Here is a 21,800-nt window from a genome sequence, read left to right as displayed (position 1 = left end):
TCTTTCTGGTGTCAAGATGTGCCACCAAAATCAGCTTCCAGCTTTCTCTCCAGCAGGAATCAGATGGGAAAAAGGGCCTTGGGGAAGTGAGAAAACTGATTCTAGTCTTTAAAACATCCCTTTGGGACTTGTGGGTACTCCTCTCCCACATGGGTGCTAATTATCATGACTCATGATTTCCATGTTCTGCTGCTCTTTAAGCTGTCTTCTAACCAAAAAAGTCCCTACAGAAAGCAGCTTTTGCATTCCTGATTTTGACAATCAAAACCAAACCGTTAGATGATACAATTCCCCTCCAAGATTTCTGATGCCTTATGTCTTCTGAGCATATTGATAACAGAGAACCCAAAAGTTCAGATGTACTCCCACAATAGTCAGCTCTACTCATCAGCCACCTCAGGTCTCCAAGACTTTTATTCCCAGCAGGGAGGATGCATCAGGAGGTCGGTTTTCTGTTTGAGGTTATGATAGTGAAGGAGACCACACAAGGTATCTCTAATAGCAAAGGAGAGAGCCAGAGAAAGGGGGATAGGAGTGGAGCTGGATGGAGAATAGGGGAATTAATGCTTAAGAATAGTATACTTCCTGGCAGTTTGAGAACAGCTGACCTTTAAAATGGTTATTATAAGACATAGTATCGTAGGTGTATTTCAAGCTAGATTGATCTCCATGTCACATATCAAGTATATATGAAGGTATTCTTCACAAAATTGTAATAATCAGCCCCTTCCAAAGACTTGAACTTCTTTCTTTGTCCATGTAATAGCTTTTTAACAGCATGTCATTCCAAAATTGTTCCAGAGCCATTAGGAAAGTAAGAAAGGGGTGGGGGGATGCCAGTTCAACAAAGTGGGGAAACAGTATATAATGAGTAATGAGGAGTTTTTCTCTCCTGAAGTGTTTCAGGAGGGAGTGAATTTAATCTCTGCATACACAAAACAAAGCAGAGAAACAGAGAGAAAGTACCTATAAAACAGATTTTGGGGGTCTCTTTTAAAATACATTTTTTCCAGTGAGAGTGAGGTGTTTTTCATGGACAGAGATTTTAGCAGCTTAAGCTCCTTTTAAATGGTTGAAGGAGAGACAGCAGTGATGTGTGAGGGTTCATTAATTATTGCTCTTACTGATGTTTGCACAGGCTGTTGGGATCATAAATGTCAATCTGTCAAGAGACTGTGATAGGTTCTAAAAAAACTGATTGAGTGCCTCAAAAGCTGTCATACAGCCTGAGATTAAACAGATTCATCTTTCTTTCATACAAGTGAGGGAAGGTGTGGGTGAAGCGAATGAGGAAGGCTTCCCTCTCTTTGTTGCCACTTTGTTTCTCCCACTCTCTTATACTAATTGTGAGTGTTGGCTTATACAGAAGGCTAAGAGCCTGCCTGAGGTGTCAGAAGGCCACAGTCTTGGTTAGCAGCCCTGAGAGTGTGCATGCTTCCAGCTGCACAGTGACGGGAGATTAAGAGAGATTGGGATTCAACTCTGACAGACCTGACACAATTTATTTGGAGAATTTCAGGAGAGAACATGAGTAATAAAGACAAGAACAGTGACAGTAAGGAACAAATGTGAATTTCTGTCAGAGACAAAACAGAATTTTAAAAGCAGTATCTCTGTTTGTTGTCTCTAGTCAAGCTTTCCAGTTAAACTGTGTTCCTAAATTGAAAGTCTTACCACTGCTTTCTGCGATTGGCTAGGAAGGTACAATTAGAAGAATTTCTTTCCTCAGAAGATACATTTTTTAAAAATCTCTACTTGTTTCTCTGTCACAAATTAAACAGTAGTTACCTTCAAACTTAAGGAATTGATAGGTGTACTTGGTCTTAGGATTTTCCTTTCTCATGTAATCACATTATGATTCTTGATCAAATTTGCCTTTGATTTAGAAGATCTGATGTGGGCAGCCCTGATGGCGCAGCGGTTTAGCGCCGCCTGTAGCCCGGGGTGTGATCCTGGAGACCCGGGATCGAGTCCCACATCGGGCTTCCTGCATGGAGCCTGCTTCTCCCTCTGCCTGTGTCTCTGCCTCTCTCTCGCTCTCTCTGAATGAATAAATAAATAAATCTTAAAAAAAAAAAGAAGAAGAAGAAGATCTGATGTATCTTTCTCATTCTATTAAACATAGGCAGAGGAAGAGGGGATTTGGTGAATACCGAGAACTGTGAACCCAGCATGGGAGTGTGGCAGCTCTTGCGTGGGTATATGCAGACTAGATTTATGTTCTCAAGAAAAAGCATACTGGAAAAAATGTGCTTTGTTGGCCATTTATGAAGGACTTTAATTAGAAGTCACTCTTAACTCCTGGGGTGGAGACAGTTTCTAGCTTGCTACTACAGCTCCTCCTGCTGCTAATGAGCATGCTCCTTGCAGGGACGCGTTTCTTCTGACAGTTAAAGCTGCATGTAAGAGTTATTTCTGTTCACCTTTCTCTCTGTTTAACCCTTACTGCCCAAGTTCAGACTATACAAGTAGCCTGTTGGGTGTTTTCTGTTATTGTTAAGGAAGTTAAAAATGCATCAGGGTGACAGGAATGATGTTTGTAGGCCAAAAGTAAGTGAGCAAATATGGACAGTAGATGAAGGTTCTTTTAGTGTTGACTGTGTTTGGATCTTTTCTTTCTGATAGTTCTTTTTAAATCCACATAAAATTTATAATTGTGTAGTTGAATTATTTAGTTCATTATGAAGCAATTAGAATCCCTGTCCTGGACATCTGTTTCTCTTATTTAGGTAACTCACTCTATGGCACAAAGTTTCATTAAGTAATTAGCAGAGGAGATGTAAATTTCTTATGCAGACATGATGATGATTGTGTAGACTATTTATTTCATTCGCTACTAATTAAAACACCAAGTTGAATTGTGAAAAAAATGTCAAAGAATGGTTTGCTTCCCCAAAAGGTTATATATAATAGTCACCTTCCTGAGTGGCAGCATGTAGAAGGTGGTAAACAGTTTAGGGAGTTTTCCCCCCTCCCTCTTTGTGGCAGGGAGCATTAGAGGGCACAGGGATTGCTTTCCGTTTAATAGAGTGAAGATTAAATGGGCATGTATTTCAGAGCATAAAAGTTATGGATCTCTTAATGTCTAGGAACAGTTCCTTGATTCTAAAAAAAATAACACATTCTGACAAACTTTTCATATGTGTTGGTTTAGAATCATTGAGGGCTGCTTCTCATGGTTCAGACTTTGTATACATGGATGCTTTGGTCTTAGACTTGTCTGGATGCCTAGACATTGACTCTTCGAGGACTGACTAGGCTAGGGCTGAGTGGTCTTTTAGGAAGGCCACAGCAGTGCAGCTGTTGGCAGCATCAGAAAACTCCCTTAGGACCCACAATTTCTGGAATGTCCTCTACCTCCTGAGTACCAGAACAAATAACTGGGTAGTCTTCATATGAAATGTGCAACGGGGAAAGGGAATTTCAACATGAGATCAGGCAAACTGTTCCTTAGTTTTGTTATTGAATATCTATTGGTTAGACAGTGTAGGGAATTAGAGGAAAAGGCAGGCCTCCTCTAACCTTGCGGGAGTGTCCCATCAAGTGGCTTGTTTGATAATGACCAATGATGATTATGATTATAAAAATATGAATTCTATTTCCTGATTTTAGAAATCCTACATTGAAAATATTTTATGTCGCTTGCTTGCTTATTTGAAAATAGCAATGGATACCATTGCCATGCTAAAAGGAAAATGGTCTTCTCCTTGTAGCAAAGGTTTGCTTTAGAAATGGAGATGGAGGGCAGCCCGGGTGGCTCAGCAGTTTAGTGCCGCCTTCAGCCCAGGGCCTGATCCTGGAGACCCGGGATCTAGTCCCACGTCAGGCTCCCTCCGTGGAGCCTGCTTCTCCCTCTGCCTGTTTCTGTCTCTCTCTCTCTCTCTGTCTCTCTCATGAATAAATAAAATCTTTAAAAAAAAAAAAAAAAAAAAAAAAGAAATGGAGATGGATGCAGGCAGATAGCATGTTTGACAGTTCGGGACAGAGTCGTGGAAAACAGCTTTGAAGGTGAACTCTGTATTTCTAGACGCATGCTCAGTTCTGTCAGCAGTGTAAATGAAAGAGGCGTAGGTCCGAGTGGTCCTTTTTTTACATGAGAGGCATGCTGGAATCATGTCAAAGCCGTCTGGATTTTAACAATATTAATAATACAAAGGCTTCCTCCCCTTCCTGTATGGACTCCTCTCTATCTCTTTACCCACCCCATACCCCAGGGTTGGGAGATAATTTCTCCACATTTAGGACCTTGTCTCAGAACAGACAGCAATTTTTTTTGTTATGGTTCTTCCTCTAGAATTTTCTCTTCTTGTTACAAAAAAAAAAAAAAAGATATGTCTAAATAGAGTTATTAATACAAATTGAGCCATTGCTGGTTTGTGAAAAAGGACCTCCCCCGGAGAGCACTGTGGCTCATACAAGGTGAATTCCTTTTGGCTGGCTGCTTTGTAATGATTTACATTTAGATTGTTGCTTGTTGCTGTCGTAGGGGAATGAGCCCTGTCTGTGGCTACCTCAGTCATCACACCGATTGGGTTTGGACAGCTTCGCTCAGCAGAGCTGGGAAATAGGCTGAACTTGGCTTTCAATTGTTTTCATCAAAGGCCTTGTTTAGTTGGTTTGTATTGGGGGAAAATGTCATGTAGGACTAGAGGAACTAAATGAAATGAAAAATGCAGTTTACAGTTGCTAAGAATGGTGCACACCTTCCATAAGCCAGTGTGCAGTGTGGGGGGCAGGGGTGGGGTGGGGCAGTGAGTGCTCTCTGGTGACATGCAGTGTCTTCACACGGAGGGGGGCTGGGGAGAGAGGTTCACAGCCTCTGCTGAAATACATCCAACAGTCTGCTGCTTCCCACTAGGGCCACTTTAAATAGAAAATCAGAACTGCCTAGAAGATTCATTCATCTAAGAAATATTTATTTATTGAGTTGTAGGCATTGTAGGCAGATTATGAACAAAACAGGTGAAACTTCCTGCCCTGCAGGAGTTTATATCCTCCGTGAGGATAATGTTAAAAGGTACAATGCTGTGGAGGAATAAAAGGCAGGCAGGAATTGGAAGGAGGGGAAGTGCTAGGGAAGGGGAACAAGAGTGGTCTAGATAGGATGAGCCGAGAAGATGCTGTTGAAATGTAACTTTAAAACACTTAAAAGAGATGAGTTCCACGTAGATCTGGGTGAAGAAATCTAGACAACGGGAACTGATGAGTACAAAGGCCCTGAGGTAGGAGCCAGTCAGGAGACTAGTGTGGATGGAGTAAAGGGAGAGAGCAGCAGCAGATGAGGTAAGAGAGGAGGGCAAATCATGAAGGGCCTTGTGAGCACTGTAGTAAATATTTGAGCTTTTACTCTGGAAAGGGGAGCTATTAAAGGGTTTTGAACAGAAAAGTGGAGTGATTCTAAGCTTGATTTTTGACAGAATCACTTGGCTTTGGAGAACAAGCAGTAGGGGCAGGGGGGGTGGGCAGGGAGACTGATTAAAAGGCTGTATTATACTAGGCTGGATGTGAGATGGTGATTACTCTGACCAGCGTGGTGGTGGTGGTAGTGGGGGGGTAAGAAGTAATGGGATCTGGATCTGTTTTGAAGAAAATCATTTAGGAGACTCCCTTCTGGAGAGGGTTTAGCACAACCCCCTTTGGAACCTTGGCAAGAGGTGCATCTTCAGTATGCAGTGGCAGCAAGTCCAAGAATACAGAGACCCCAGGTGTTTTTTGTTTGTTTGTTTGTTTGCTTGTTTTTTTGTTTTGTTTTGTTTTGTTTGTTTGTTTGTTTGTTTTTTTAAGGCAAGAGTTATTTGCAGCTTGCCTATGTCAGGAACTTTATCGCATTTTAGTTACTTTATTAAGGTTCTACAAAACACAAGTCGTCACACATTGCACCTCCTCTACCTGCCAATTTGGCACCAGTGTTAGGTTGTGGTACAGAGAGCTGCTTCTGGAACACTCCACAATAGAGGTCACGAGATAGCTTGCTTGTGAATAAGCAGGGATGTTCCTTTACTCTGAGTAAAGTTGAAATAATTTTCAACTTTGGAATCTGATTCTGGGATGCCTGGGTGGCTCAGCAGTTAAGCGTCTGCCCTAAGTGCAAGGCGTGATTCTGGAGTCTAGGGATGTAGTCCCACGTAGGGCTCCCTGCATGGAGCCTGCTTCTCCCTCTGCCTGTGTCTCTGCCTCTCTCTCTCTCTCTCTCTCTCTCTCTCTCTCTCGGTCTCTCATGAGTAAATAAATAAAATCTTAAAAAATCTGATTCTGAAGCGTTTTGTTACATTAAGGAGTAGAAACATGAATATTTTTACTAGAACATATTATGGAACACCCTTCAAACACTGCATTGGATACAGAATTGTGCTAAGCATGGTGATAAAAAGAAATATTAGACTTAATCCTTCTTCTAAAGAATTACAGTCTACTTGAGGACAAGCAAATATCTAAGAAGTGGTAAATAACCAGCACAAAGAGTAAGCAGCTAGGGCCCAAAAAAGGGGTACAGACAAAGGGAGGATCCTAGTTCCAGTGTGAATGGTCTCAAAGAAACAGCTCTTTGTAGAAACAGCAACATAGAACTGATTTTTGTTGAATCGCCCCCACCCTCCTTTCCCTGCTCAGGCCTAGCTCATTAGAAGTCTGCCCTGAAGGTGCGTGCTTGTCACAATCTGTGCGGTATAAACCAGGCCAGACAGAACTGTCTGTTGCTCACACAGGTCCAGTTCCTGGAAGAGGGCAGTAGAATGCCTGGCAGTACATTAATTAGCTGTGCTTGCCAGGCCAAGTACTAACCCTGACCCCCAAATGTGTTGTTTTGGTCAGATTCACAGTCTGAGAATGAGGCCTCGCCAGTGAAACGGGCACGACTACTGGAGAACACCGAACAACCTGAGGAAACCAGCCGATCGAAACAGAAGAGTCGACGTCGGTGCTTCCAGTGCCAAACCAAACTGGAGCTGGTGCAGCAGGAACTGGGATCATGCCGCTGCGGTAAGCATCTCCAACAGTGGCATGACGGAGATTGTGTCCTTGACACCCTGGCATAGCTTTGGAGATTATTCCTCATAGGCTGAAGTCCTTCGTTCTTTTCCTGAGTGCCTCCCTGCAAGCAATGGGCTTGAAGCTTATGAATGCAAGAGTAGAGGAGTCTCCCTTCTAAATGCCCTTTATTTCTTCTCACACAGAAAAACAAAAAACATCCCCATTTATCTTACATTTACTTCTTTAGAGTTGCATCGTCACTGCTCACTGCTTTCATCTTCTCCCCACTGCATATTACTGTGGTTCCTACTCATTGATGACTTAGAAATTAACCAAACCAGTGAAATTCTGAGAGATGTACCATAAAATTCAGATATTAAATTAATTTTGAATGAGCATCTTACTAGGTATAATAAATGAAAACTCTTCCCCCCCCATATCCCTTTTAAATTAAAGTTTGATTGGAAAATTTTCTTTGAACCATAATTCATTGTCATTTAAACCCTTAAAATAGCTTTAAAGTAACATTTTCTTCTATATTATCCAGTGTAATACTGGCTCTCAAAATTGCTGCACAGGGATGTATTTTTAAAAACTTTATGCCTACCCACGGTGGAACAAAGCTTAGACCAATTCTTTCTCTCTCTTTGACCACTACATACATCGTGTCACAAAGAAGCAAAATTATGTAGCTGCATTATTTAGGCTGACTTACAGTTTTCCTGTTTTTATTTCCTAATTTAAAGCTTAGTATTATAAAATTGTTCTGTGGGACAGAGCTTTCATCAGGCAGACCTGGAGGCCTGGCTCTCACCTCTGAGAAGCCTACATCCTTTGTCCTTAGGAGTGAGCTTTAGAAGCCTCCTTTTCCCCCTGGGACAGCCATAGATACCCTACAAGTACTGTGCTGGCAGGTAGGACTAGATGGTTCGCTCAGCAGTTAGAGAATTACAGTTACTCAGAGTCCCTCATCTTCTGAAGAGGCAGCTGTTGCTTCTTCTGTGCCTCAGTTATTTACTCTGTTGGAAATGAGAAGGAAAGGAGGATGTACCGGCTTCTCATGGAAACAAAGTGGGAACTCTTATTCCTGTCGAGACCAGAAATCTGTTTGTTGCACACTCTGGTGTGTGGTACTCAACAAGATTGGAAGTATATATTCAACTGCAAAAACAGACAGCAGCACGGGGAGTCCAGGTGTCACCAGACCAGTTTTAATTTTTTTTAGCTTGGCATTTAGTTATCCTGTTAATTGCTTGTATTAAAGTATAAAGAAGAGAGGTAGGATAAGAGGTGGGAGGAGAGGCTGTCAGCAACTCTAGTTGTGTTCATGGGTGTGGCATGGCCCAGGAGAGCCCAGAATCTTATTCTTCAATTGTGTTTTAATCAACCCTGCCAGGTAATTTTAAACTTTTGGTGAAATAGGGAAGAAATTCTGGGGCATGGTGGCTAACCAGCTTTGCCTGTATTGAAGGGTTTGTCTCCTCTTTTTTAGTCTGCAAATTCTTGCTTGGGTCTTTGCGTGAACTATTGGGGGAGGGGGGCGTTTCAGTATTCAGTCTGTTATCAGTGCCTTGAAGTGCACCTGCCAATCTGCCTGTTGCTATTATAACACATGCCCTTGGTTGTTCCTAAATTAGAATCATGGGATTTTCCTATATCTTACATTCTTGTTTCTTTCTTGAAAGTAACTGAATCCTGGGTATCACACAGGATTTGCCCTAGTGGATCAAGCAATTGATCCATACAGTGTGTTGTCTTGCCCCTGGCTATGGCTGATACCCTTCTGTCCTTGTCAGGCAAGCAGCGAGAATTCACAGTTTAGCACTGAGCTCTTGTAACCAGGTATGCCAGTTGATGCTTCAGCTTTAATGCAAACCACCAAATTTCCTTTGGTCTTAAGCACTCAGCAGGAAAAAAATCTAGAAATACATGTTAGATGATTTCACATGCTCCTAAGTGAAGCCTAATTGACTGTCTCTGGTAAGTTCAGATTATCTACTGTGTTCTTCACCTCTTGGGCAAGAGGCTGGATTTCTAAAGTGCTTGTTGGATTTACCACAGACATGCATTCTTTTCAAATGATCTAACATACAGTTCCTTGGCTTATGCCCAATTGTGATGGTATACTTACAGAGAGATTTGATTTTATTTTTTTATTTTTATTTTTTTTTTAATTTATTTATGATAGTCACACACAGAGAGAGAGAGAGAGAGAGAGAGAGAGAGAGAGGCAGAGACATAGGCAGAGGGAGAAGCAGGCTCCATGCACCGGGAGCCTGACATGGGATTCGATCCCGGGTCTCCAGGATCGCGCCCTGGGCCAAAGGCAGGCGCTAAACCGCTGCGCCACCCAGGGATCCCGAGATTTTATTTTAATGCTGGGAAAGAAAGCCCTGAGCTTTCTGCAGTCTCTCCGATGTAGCCTTCCTAGAGAGACTGGGGAGGAGTTCAGTTTGGCCCACAGAGTGTTACATTTAGGTGCCCAGAAAAATGACGGAGACTACAGCCACATTTTAAAAGATGAAGGACAGCAATGGGAACATACACCTCTGGGACTGTCTTTGACAGATAGCTCTTGTATTCCTTCTGCCTGTCTGCTTGGATCTCTCTAGGAAAGGGTGAGTTGTGTAGTATTTCTTTGAGAATGCATGGACTGTTGAAGAGATGTTGAACTGCCCGGAATGGTTTGGGGCGTGGGGAGGGAGCCTCGGTAATTTACTACTGGAAGTGAACGCTGAGGAAGGTAGTTTGAACTCAAACAGAACACTTCTCCACTGCAGAAAATCTTTTTCTTAATACATATATTCACAATCTTTTTTCCATTCCCCTTCCACTCTGTACAGGTTATTAACTGCTGACAAGAAATTCACATCTCATAAATAATGCTTAAGAGCCATTGCTATATAAATTGAATGTGTTATGAATTGTGATGGGCCTTTTTGTAGCATTCGATGCCTGGAGCAGGAAGAACAGAGGATGTCATTTTCATTAATTTCTAATGAGGTGCCAATTAAAGACAGGGAAGATGCTCCAAAGGGAAGAGTGGCCAAGCTCCCCTGAATCCTCCGCCCCGGGGCTGTCATCCAAACACTGCCAGCAAGCCTCCTCTAGAAATTCCATTAAATTACAGTCTCATCGAGAGCACACACAGACACATTCAGCTTCCCTTTGATCTTCAAAAGAGCAATTTGTAAGGCGAGTTCTGAGCCTTCTCACATAGGGAACAGCCAAAGGTGATAGGAATTGTTAATTGCCAAGATACTCCATGGGCTTTCAATAAGGAGGTGAATTTTGAAGATGAATTCTCCTCTGCCTTGCTGTGATTAGATAACCTTTAAATCAACAATACCAAAGTAACACCCTTTTCCTGTGAAATCTTTCAGGGTGCCAATTAGAAAAGGCATGTGGTGAGGCTGGGAAGATATCTTGCATCCCACAGTATCTTCAACAGTTTTAACTTCTCAAGATAGAAAAAAATTGCATAAAAATGGATTTATTTGTTTCATTTTTTTACTCAGTAGGCAAATTGATCAGCTCATTCTCATTACAGGAGTCTTGTCTCTCCAAATGCCACCTAGAAGATGTTATGAAATCTGGCCATCCTCATAAGCTCTGGGCCACATCACAGCCATGTGAATGCTGTGTTCTCTAAGTGAATCTTGCGTGATGCACACCGCATTGCTTTGTAATCTCTGTGCCTTGCTTCCCAGAACCACAGAATTAATATTTAAATACTAGTCTAAGAGCTTGCATAAGTTACCACCTGTTTTCAGTTGACTATGACTTAAACTGTAAGCTGATATGCTCCCTTTTGGGACAGCAGTGCTTTTACTAACCTGAGTAATGTGGCTTCCTTTCATGCTTTCAAAATAAATTTTATATTCACTTTAGAAACTCAAAGTGATGCTTTAGCCCTTTAGAGTAGTTTGTCATCTCTAGGTGCCTCAGTAGTCATTTTCTGTGTTATCATTCACTGTCAGACTAAATTCCACAAGCATTTATTGAGATGTGACTATGCATGAAGCATTTTGCTAGTTTTTGTGGGGAATATAGGATCTAGAAATACATAATGTAGGAATTCATAGTCTAGGTCAGTGGTTTTTCAAATTGGAGTGGGTGGCACTCCATGCATGGAAGATGTGGCAAAACAGATTCCTGCCCATTCACCACCACCAGAGGTTCTGATTCAGGAAGCCCATGCGTGTTCAACAAATTCCTGAGTGGTAGTGATGCTCCTGGTTTGAGGAAGCAAGCTTTGAGAACTGCTCTAGGCAGTTCTCAATCCTGGAAAGCTTTTAAAAATACAGTGTCTGGGCCTCACTCTAATTAAGTAAGAAAAGATTACCAGCTATTGTTTTAGCTTTTTATTTGGAAATTTAAAGTGTTTTTCTGGACCATTTGAGAGTAAGTTGCAAACATTATGGCCTTTTGTCTTTATAAACTTCAATGAATGTTCTTTAAGAATAGGGATATTATTTTATAGCCACAGCACAGTTACCAACTTTAGTAAATGGATACTGATTCAGTACTTTAGTTAGATTTGCCCATATTCCAGCTACCCATATTCCAGTTTTATTAGTTGATCCAAAACTTTTATATAAAGCATTGTTCCCTTTCAGGACCGAATCTGGTCCAGGATCAGGTGTTGTGTTTAGCTGTCACATCTCTTTAGACTCTTTTTGCCTGCAACATTTTTATGGTCTTTCTTTGTTTTTATTAATATTGACCTTTTTGAAGACTACCTACACCCACTACCCCCTTTTTTAAAAAGAATGCTTCTCATTTTGTGTTTGTGTTTGTCTGATGTTTCTTCATGATTAAATTCAGATTTATTCCTAGCCAGACTCTTACTAAGTGATGTTGTGTCCTTTCTCAGGATTTGACATTGGGAGGCACAGATGTCTATCATCCTCTCATTGTAGATGTTAATTTTAATTCACTCACCTAATTAAAGTGTTGTCTAATTTCTCCACTCTATTGGTTATTATTTTTGACCATGCAACTAGTAAGCAGTCTGTGGGAAAACACGTTATGACCATGTCAATATCCTGCTCATCATCAAAAATGTCTCCTAGATTTAGCATCCATTGATGATTCTTGCCTGAACCACTTATGGTGGTTGCAAAATGATGATTTTTCTAACTTCAAATCTCCTTTCTACATTTCTCATTTGATACTCAGTGTTTTTCTGTGAGAACCCTTCTCCCTCATGTATTTATCTATTATTATTATGGGCTCAAGGGCTTTTATATTTTTTCAGCGGTTTGTAATTCATTACTATATTTAATTATTTTGGTAGTGCAATTGTCCCCAAAGTGTTTCCTTACTTTCTGGCATAATAAGATGTGTTCTGGGGGCACCTGGGTGGCATAGTTGATTAAGCATCTGACTCTTGATTTTGGCTCAGGTGGTGATCGCAGGGTGGTAAGATTGAGCCCTGACTCTGCACTCAGTGCAAAGTCTGCTTAAGATTCTCCCTCTCTTTCTCTCTCTCTCTCTAAAATAAATAAATTAAAAAAAAAAAAAAAGTGTTCTGGATACATCTGGTACTTACCTTTGCCCACTGGTAGAATCAATAAATTTTCTAGGGAGGATCCCCAAGGTGATTTTAATATGCATTCAAAGTAAGGATTTACTGGGCCTCTGAGGAAGGCAGACACATGCATGAAACAGTTGGCATTCAGTGCAGCCTACCATAAGAGTTTTAACTGAGGTATAAGTTATGTGTTATAGGACAGTGGGGAGGGAGAGATTAATTCAAACTAGAAGACTCTGGGTAGGCTGCAGTAATTGGGGCCTTAAAAGAAGAGTGGGATTTAGATGTGTGTGGAAAGAGAGAATTCCCAGACAAAGCTCGTGTTCCGAAGGTGACCTCTGTGTAGCTGGATTAGGGTTAAGTGAAGAGAGACTACTAGAAAGGGTAGGAATTCTAGGCTCCAGGCTGTTGGGTTTGGATGTTGGTTTGCAGTGAGGAGCTGTCAGTGGTTTTGAATATGGTCAACACAATCTAATTTTTACTTTTTTTTTTTTTTTTTTTTTTTTAATTAAGCACATAGGAAAGCCCAGGAGGCTGTTGAATCTTTTTTAGAGGAATGATCTAGGACAAATGTGAACTAAGTCAGTAACTGAAAAGGAGATGTGCCTGTGTCACAGCCATCTCTGTCACTGCAGGGGACCGCACAGTGAGTGAATAGTGATACCCTATGGTCCAGAGTGACTGGGGCAAAGAGCTGCAGTGACTATGAGGCATGTTGGTGACATGAAATTACTAGGCCAGTTCATTTCACCAGCACTGTAGATCACCACAGATAAATCCATATATCTGTACTTCTGCTTTAACTCTTATCCACAAGTGGTTTGAACCTCTCAAGAACATTTGGCATTCTATCCTTTGTCTCTAAAAGAAAATATGTCAGTATATGTTTTTATAAGGCTTTATAAGTTCTAGCCTGGATCCATCAAAAAACCCCTGCTATCCAGGGAGACGCCTGAGATCTTTTATCTTGACCAAATTGGCTTGGCTGGTTCAGTATTATCATTACTGCCACTGAGTGGTGAGTCCATGCTCTGCCATGTGTTATAGAGAGATATGTGGTTACCAAGACCCCAGCCCTTTGGGATCCCGTTCTTATGCTGAATCTGGCAATGAGAGGCTAAAGTTTCTCCATTATTTATAAGACCACAGCTAGGTATGTGTTACCTATGGCTTAAGAGAAAGAAGTGTCCTGTCCATACTCCCAAAAACAAAAAAGCCCTTTGGTGGGAGTTACTATATATGTGAGAGCTAAGGATAATTGGAAATCTTGAGGCAAATTCTGAGAAATTTTCTCCCTTTGCTGCCCTCTTCCCTTCATTCTCACTATACTTTTACCTGAACAGGAGTATGCTGTCTGAATTCCCCATTTAATCTTTAATGTATAAGAGTTCTAGTCTAAAACCAAACAGATTAGTCTCTCTGTTGCTCCTTTATAAATTGCACATTGAGATGCTAGAGCAAAACAAATCAGACCTTTTACTGAACTCTAACTCCATGTATTTAGCCTGTTTGTTGAGCACTGTCTCAGAGATCCAGCCTACCATATGTCCTTTGACAAGACTATAGAGAGAAATGAGAAACATGAAGAACTCTCCTCCCCCGCAAAGGAACATCAAAGACTGAGCTTTTAAAAGACACAATGTGCAGAGCATATCTGCTGAAGCCTGTGTCACATTCTCACCCTCTGACAGGTGAGCCAGGAGACCTTTATCCCATGGAGTGAAATATTTTCTGTCTAGATAGCAAATTTGCAACTACTTTTGTAGTCTAATGTTAGGGGCTATAACGGCACAATAATTTTATCAAAGCTATCTGGATAGGTTACCCTGCTTAGAATACTTCTTTTGGATCATTGCAAAAGGAAATGAATGATTGATGTCTTTTGTTTTAATTCCAAGAGTAAGTGGTTTTAGTTAATTCTTTGTCCAGCAAAGTGTGCGTGGTGTTCTTTTTAACAAAATTTTTGGGATAGAATGTGTGTACCATAATATTCACCTGTTTTAGAGTTCAGGGAGTTTTGTTAAATTTAGGTGGTACAGCCATCACCAAATTCAAATTTCAGAATGTTTTTAATCACCTTTGTGCCCCTTTCTAGTCAGAGCCCCTGCACTCCCCTTCCCAGCCCCCAGGCAACTATTGATGATCTGTTTTCTGTTGGTATAATTTTGCCTTTTCCAGAATTTTCATATCTGTGGATTCATACAGTATGATATACAGTCTTGTCTATCTACATAGTGTATTTTTTGTGTGTGTATTGTTTTTGAGATTGATCCACATTGTTACACATTAGTAGTTCATTCCTCTTTAATTTTGGATAGTATTTTATTGTATGGATATCATATTAAGTTTATCCATTTACCAGGGGACATATATTTAGATTATTGACAGTTTGGGGATATTTTAAATGAAACTGCTATAAATATTCATGCAGAAGTTTTTTTTTTTTTAATTTTTTTTAATTTTTATTTATTTATGATAGTCACAGAGAGAGAAAGAGAGAGAGGCAGAGACATAGGCAGAGGGAGAAGCAGGCTCCATGCACCGGAAGCCCGATGTGGGATTCGATCCCAGGTCTCCAGGATCACGCCCTGGGCCAAAGGCAGGCGCCAAACCGCTGCGCCACCCAGGGATCCCCATGCAGAAGTTTTTATGTGGATATATGTTTTTAATTCCTCTTAGGTAGATATAGAGGTATAGAGGTGGAATTGCCAGGTTGAATGACCACTGTATATTTTGCTTTTTAAGAAAATTCTATTGGCAGTGTACTAGGGCTCTAATTTACCCATAATTTGTCAGTATTTAATATTGTCCCTTTTTTTTTGTTTGTTTTTTAACTTTAACTGTTCTAATGAGTGTGTGGTCCCATCTCGCTGTAGAATATTAATTTCCCATCAGGCATTTCCCAGATGACTAGTGATGTTAAGTAGATCTTTTCATCAGTTTTTTTTGCCATTTGTATCTTCTTTTATGAAGAGTCTGTACTTCAAGTGTATTCACCTTTTTTTTTTTTTTTTTAAGAGAGAGAAAGTAGGAGGGGAGGAATAGAGAGGCTCCAAACTGAGTGTGAAGCCCGACACAGGGCTCCATCTCGTGACCCTAAGATCCTGACCTGAGCTGAAATCAAGAGTCAGACGCTTAACCGACTAATCCCCCCAGGCTCCCAGTATCATCACCATTCTTTTTTTAAAAGATTTTATTTATGTATTCATGAGAGACACAGAGAGAGGAGGCAGAGAGGCAGAGACCTAGGCAGAGGGAAGAGAAGCAGGCTCCATGCATTCTGAAGCAAGCTCCATTCGGAACTTGGTCCCGGAACTCTGGGATCACATCTTGAGTTGAAAGCAGATGCTCAACCGCTGAGCCACCCAGGCATCCCTATCTTCATCATTTTAAAAAGATTTATAGAATTGCCATTTAATAATATTCCAGCCCATGAACCTATCTATTTGAATCGTCTTTAGTTTCTCAGTAATATTTTGTATTTCTCAGTATACATTTGTTAAAATTATTCCCAAGTATTTTAATTTTTTGCTATTATCAACAGAATTTTTAAAATTTATTTTCAGATTATTCTTTGCTGTCACTTCAAAACAATTTTTGCATATGATTTTTTATTCTGCAACTTACTTATTTTAGATTCCTTAGGATTTTCTACATCCATGATCATGTCATTGCAAATAAAGGCCAATTAACTCCTTTTCAATCTTTGTCTATAATTTATTTTTCTTGTATTTTTGCACTGGGTAGGACCTTTCCCATTAATGAAAAATGTTGAGAGTGGATCTCCTTGCTTTTTCTCTTATTTAGGTAAAATTCCATCTTGTACAACTAAGTATAATTTAGCTGTATATATATTTTTAAGATTTTATTTATTTATTCATGAGAGAGAGAGAGGCAGAGACATAGGCATAGGGAGAAGCAGGCTCCCCATGGAGAGCCCAGTGCAGGACTCAATCCCAGGATCCCGGGATTACAACCTGAGCCAAAGGCAGACAAGACACTCAATCACTGAGCCACCCAAGTGCCCCAGCTGTAGATTTTTTAAGGTTTTGGGTGTTTTGTTTTGTTTTGTTTTGTTTTAAGTAATCTCTACACCTAGCATGGGGCTCAGACTCAACCCTGAGATCAAGAGTTACATGCTCTTCCAACTAAGCCAGCTAGGCACCCCATCTGCTATAGATTTTTGTAGCCGACCCCTACCACTGCCCCTTACCCTGACAAATGGCTAATGATTATAGCTGCTGATGCATTCTAGGAAGACAGGAAATGTTTAAATACATTCCCCCAAATGGATGATATAATGTATGGTGAACTTACGTGGCCTAAAAAAGATTAGCAAAACTGTGTTTTTAAAGTTTCACATCCGGGCAGCCCGGGTGGCTCAGTGGTTTAGCACCGCCTTCAGCCCAAGGCGTGATCCTGGAGACCCGGGATCGAGTCCCACATCAGGCTCCCTCCATGGAGCCTGCTTCTCCCTCTGCCTGTGTCTCTGCCTCTGTGTGTGTGTGTGTGTGTGTGTGTGTGTCTCATGAATAAATAAATAAAATCTTTTTAAAAAATAAATAAAATTTCACATCCCATGAATTCATTTCTGTTTGCAGTTGAAGCATATTCCCTTTGCTTTCAGTTGTATGTAACGTGTCTGTACATCTATAAGGGGGAAAGCCTATGACCTGAGAGTGTTCCTCTTTTCATCAAACTAGTGTCATAGCAGACATCTAAGATGCTATTTCTAGGTTACTCTCACTTGAGGTAATATAAGCAAACCACTCTGAGAGATGCTTGGAAATGCTTTGCTTGAATTAAATGCTTTTACCACAAGACACAATCACAGAAATTTGTGTGTAGATATTAGCGTCATATACCACCAGGATTAGAAGGAGCTTTAGCAGTCATTTCATCCAACCCCACTTTTTTCTATGAACGAGGAAACTGAGGTCAGAAAGGTTGCCACTAGCCTTAGATCATACCTGTGTGCAAAATACTGGTATTTCATGCAGCCTTTGATGTAAAGCTCAGGGAATGAAGAGTGTCTGCCCAATGTGAGTGTCCCTCCCATCTCAGAGGTCTTGGGTCCTCCTAACTACATCTCCTCATCATGCATCTTGGATGTCTGCTTGTCTCCACAGAATTTCACTTGTGTCTAATGAAGTACCCAGAAGATTTCTTGGGTTTTTCTTCAAGTTAATACTCTTGTTTTTGCCTCCTCTTGTCTTGGCCTCCAAAACCTCGCTCAGGACTCAGGACTCTTCTAAGGACCCTTTGCAGCAAAATGTCACCAAATTGGAACATTAGTAGTAAAAATAAAGTAGTGTTTAGTCAAAATAATAGGATTAAAATTTTTTTTCCTTCAAATTGACAACAAATTGTTCCCAGAGTTTCGCTAAAAAATGTCCTTTCCAGGGCTTTTAATGTATGTAAACTAATTTGTGTTCATTACACTGTATGCAATTATATGCTACTAGACACTCCCAGTCTTCTGAATGGATTCTTACTCTGATTTCCTCATGAGCAGAACTTCTTTGAAACATGTGGGCCTTAGACCAGCTCTTCAGAGTCCCTGGATAGAAGGGGATGCTTCTTTAAAAAGTAAAAGTGTAGTTGCTCAGGTAATTCTAATATACCCCAGTGTTTGATATACTGTCTGTACACTTCATAGCTCTTTTTTTTTTCCATAGGAAATGCAAAGGTAATTTCAGATAGAGTATAATTACTGGATATTTCAAGTAAGGTGATGCACATCATAGAGGTTTTATATCAGATCTAATCAACTCCATTCTTTTTTGCTTAGAGATTTACATCTTCTGAGTGCTTAACATATGCCTTCCTCTACTGATCTCCTTTCCCCTGCTTAGATTCTAAAATCCTCAGGGGTTAGGATCACATGTTATTCTGTAGCTTTTCACTGCCCATATTAGAATATATGGTCTGTGGTAGTACCCAGACAGTATGTACTAATAATGTACAAGAAAAACTGGAAGTCACAGAAATGTGGTGTCCAGGTGAGCCTGCTGGTATCTTTAGGGAAAAGTCCGTTTTGTAGTAGTATTTGAAGACAGGCCCAAGCCAGTGAATGAAAGAATGTCTGGACCAGTCTCCATGTATATTCTTGAAGCCAGGGTACATGTGCAACCTGAGGTCTTCCTAGTGGAATATTTGGCTGAAGGAATAAGGTATAGATGGGGAACTTTAGCATTTTTTTATTGTTACATTACTTTTATCTGCCTTGGATTTTTATTGGTAGGGGATGGAAAGCAGACAGCATATATATACTAAGAGATAGGGTAGCATTGCTTGCTTGGTCTAATTAAAAATATTTGATAAGCTTATGGTTTAATTAAATACTCAGCTTTGGGGATGAGTGTGTTTGCATAAACAAAACCTGTGATTCATCTTGCACATGAATAAGATGAGCCCTTTGGAGGTCATAGAGATAAAGACCTACTGTATACAAACATACCAGTCTCTCATTCCTGCCTAACTTGTCACTGGCATAGAATATAAATACTTAAGTGACTTAGAAGTTACCCAGGGATCCCTGGGTGGCTCAGCAGTTTGGTGCCTACCTTCAGCCCAGGGCATAATCTGGAGTCCCGGGATTGAGTCTCACATCGGGCTCCCTGCATGGAGCCTGCTTCACCCTCCACCTGTGTCTCTGCCCCTCTCTCTCTCTGTCTCTCATGAATAAATAAATAAAATCTTAAAAAAAAAAATAAAGAAGTTACCCATCTGATGCCAGTCGAGCTCCCTGAACTGATACAGAAACCACGTCAGCAGTTCCCTGACAGCTGATCCAGCTGCCATGCACATCTTCAGCCTTGAGGGAATACAACAGGTCTTATTATTGCCAGGCAGCTTAGATTGGCTAGGTGCTTCCTCTACTGAACTAAAACTAGCCTCCTTATAAAACATGTCATTATTCCTCTTCACTCTGCCCTCCACAGTGACCTGTCACAAATCAGCTTCCTCCTTGGCAAGCCTCTTCTTCAGATATTTGGCCACAGGGTCTTCGGCTTTCCAGCACCCCATTCCTCCAGTAGCAAGTTTGTTCACAGGGACTAAAGAACTAGTGTGGGGAAATCAGGGACTAGAGTGGGCTCACCATTTCCACGGTATTCCTCATCAGAGGCCCTCGCAAAATCTAGGTGTCTTTTTAAACAAAAACCCTTCTTTATCTGCTAATCTCCTGAGACTGCTGAAAAGTCTTCTCTCTTATGGAGTCCATAAAGAAATACTGCTGTACTTCTTAGATACTGAAATCGTCTATCCTTCCTTCCAGACCCTAAGCACTGGAGGACAGAGACCAATCATATAGTGTTTTTTGGTGGTTTCTACTGTAGAAGTGCAGTGATGCCTAGTAAATATTTGAGTTGAATGAGTGAACTCTGTACCATTGCAGCTGTGATCCTCTGAGCAAAGGAAAAAAGAACAGGGTTGTTTTTTTGTTTTTTTGTTTTTTGTTTTTCCGCTTAAGATTTTATTTGGGAGAGAATGAGCATCAGCAAGGGCCGGGGGGGTGGGGGGGGTGCGGCAGAGGGAGAGGGAGAAGCAGGTTCTCCACTGAGCTAGGAGCCTGACATGGGACTCTGTCTCAGGACCCTGAGATCCTGACCTGAGCCAAAGGCAGATGTTTAACCAAGCGCCCCAGAAAAAGCCACCCAAGCGCCCCCAAAATAGAACGACTTTATTGAGTAAAGTGTAAACACTATTACACCGAATGCCTGCTCCTATGTTAAATCACTTGACCCTGATAAAAGCATTGTAAAATGGCACCACTCAAGCTTTGAGGCTGAATAACTCAGAAATATTAAGGGAGCATCTAACATGTGAGCTTAGATTTGCTGAGCTCGCAGAATCCTGCACTGTTCATGTCCCCCTGCTGGCCCATGGGTGTCCTAGGCAGTGAGGAGATACCTGCAGCATGAGTTATCTTTATTTTCAGCCATATAGATCTTAGCCCATTTGTTAAGCACTTCCTCAATTCAGAGATTGAACACTTTTTATTGAACACTTATTGAACACATTGAAAATATATGCAACCTACTGTGTGAGAGTCTCTTGAGGTGGTGGTAATGAGTCATCCCAGTGCACTGTTTTCTGTTGTGCTCCATGCATCTCTTGTCACTCCATCTAGATTAGATGCCTCTGGAGGACAGGGTCCATAGTGTTGCCATCTTTTTTTCTCCCACTGTGCCTGGGTAATATGAGACACAGTGGCACTTAATTTTTATTGATGTGGACGTTCCATTTTTCTCCTGAGTGCTAATTCATGTCCTCATTTTCTTTGGAAACTTACCTCTTCCAGGATACCTTATGCAGTTGACCTCTCCTTGATGCCCCCGATTTATTGCACATAGCTGTGTTGTATTGATTTTATTTGCAGTTGATTTCTTGCTTTGCTTCTTGTGTCCTTCAGCAGTTTTCTTCTCTGTGCATCTCCAGCTGTTCTTAAAGGCATGCATTTGTGACTTCTTTCTTTTCTTTTTCTTCCACCCAGCCCCTAGAATAGAGCTCTGTAAACAGTGTACAAATGACCAGTAAATACTTTTGACTGCTTGAGCCTGATAGCTTCTTTTCCATGCTGGACTGGTAGCCCAACACTGGAGCCTGAATCCTTTATTTATTAGATGAGATTTCTATAGCACCTTTCCTCTGAAGAGATCAATATCAATGAAGTTTGTTTCTCCTTCTGGAAAGTGCTTTTACCTAAGCAAACCAAGGCTCTGATAAGATCATGTGATGGTCCTTATTCCTCAGCTGTTGGGCCCTTGAGATACAGACTTTAAGAAAAGCCTCACCACTTCAAATTTTGCTACCTTGTTGCTAGCAGTGAGCCTGAATAAGACTGTGACAAACAGCAACACAAGCTCTGCAGCATTAGTTGATATTGTAGCCAATGTTATAAAAAGAGAATCTGCATTTGGGGGGCACTGCTATCATTTGGAAGGCAGATATAGAGAAGGCCATCTTAGTACTCAGTACATCTGTCCACTCACCAGAGCCCCATCAAAATGTTTGTGGGTTGTAGGCTCTCAGACAGTGTTTGGTGTCACCAGAACTGTTCGGTCTCTGAAACTCGGTGCCCTAAGGGAGAGCATCCCTGGACCAGGACCCGTGAAGCACATGAGACCCAGAGACTCAAAACATGCAAGTGCTGGATAGGCAGGGAATAAGTACGGAGAGATGGTGCTGTCAAGCTGGTGGGAAGAGGATCTATCATACTGCAGATTTGAATAGTCAAGACTCTCTGTGAAGTATTGGAACAGAGTTCAGAGGCCAAAGACTGAAAAACGTG

At 41.1% G+C, this 21,800-nt stretch overlaps 1 protein-coding gene across 10 annotated transcripts in view; it reads left to right on the top strand.

The window, feature by feature from the left end:
- Positions 1-21,800, top strand: part of ZFAND3 (zinc finger AN1-type containing 3) — a 331,540-nt gene that overhangs the window by 292,818 nt on the left and 16,922 nt on the right. For all 10 annotated transcript variants that reach the window (XM_077904181.1, XM_077904173.1, XM_077904176.1 and 7 more), the window contains one exon: positions 6,811-6,978. In XM_077904181.1, coding sequence (XP_077760307.1) covers positions 6,811-6,978 — 168 coding nt within the window. The remainder of the gene's footprint in view (positions 1-6,810; positions 6,979-21,800) is intronic.

Source organism: Canis aureus, chromosome 7, assembly GCF_053574225.1.
Source record: "Canis aureus isolate CA01 chromosome 7, VMU_Caureus_v.1.0, whole genome shotgun sequence".
NCBI classification, from domain to species: Eukaryota; Metazoa; Chordata; class Mammalia; order Carnivora; family Canidae; genus Canis; species Canis aureus.
The sequence above is the reverse complement of the archived record's forward strand: the minus strand, read 5'-3'. Positions and strand labels throughout refer to the sequence as shown.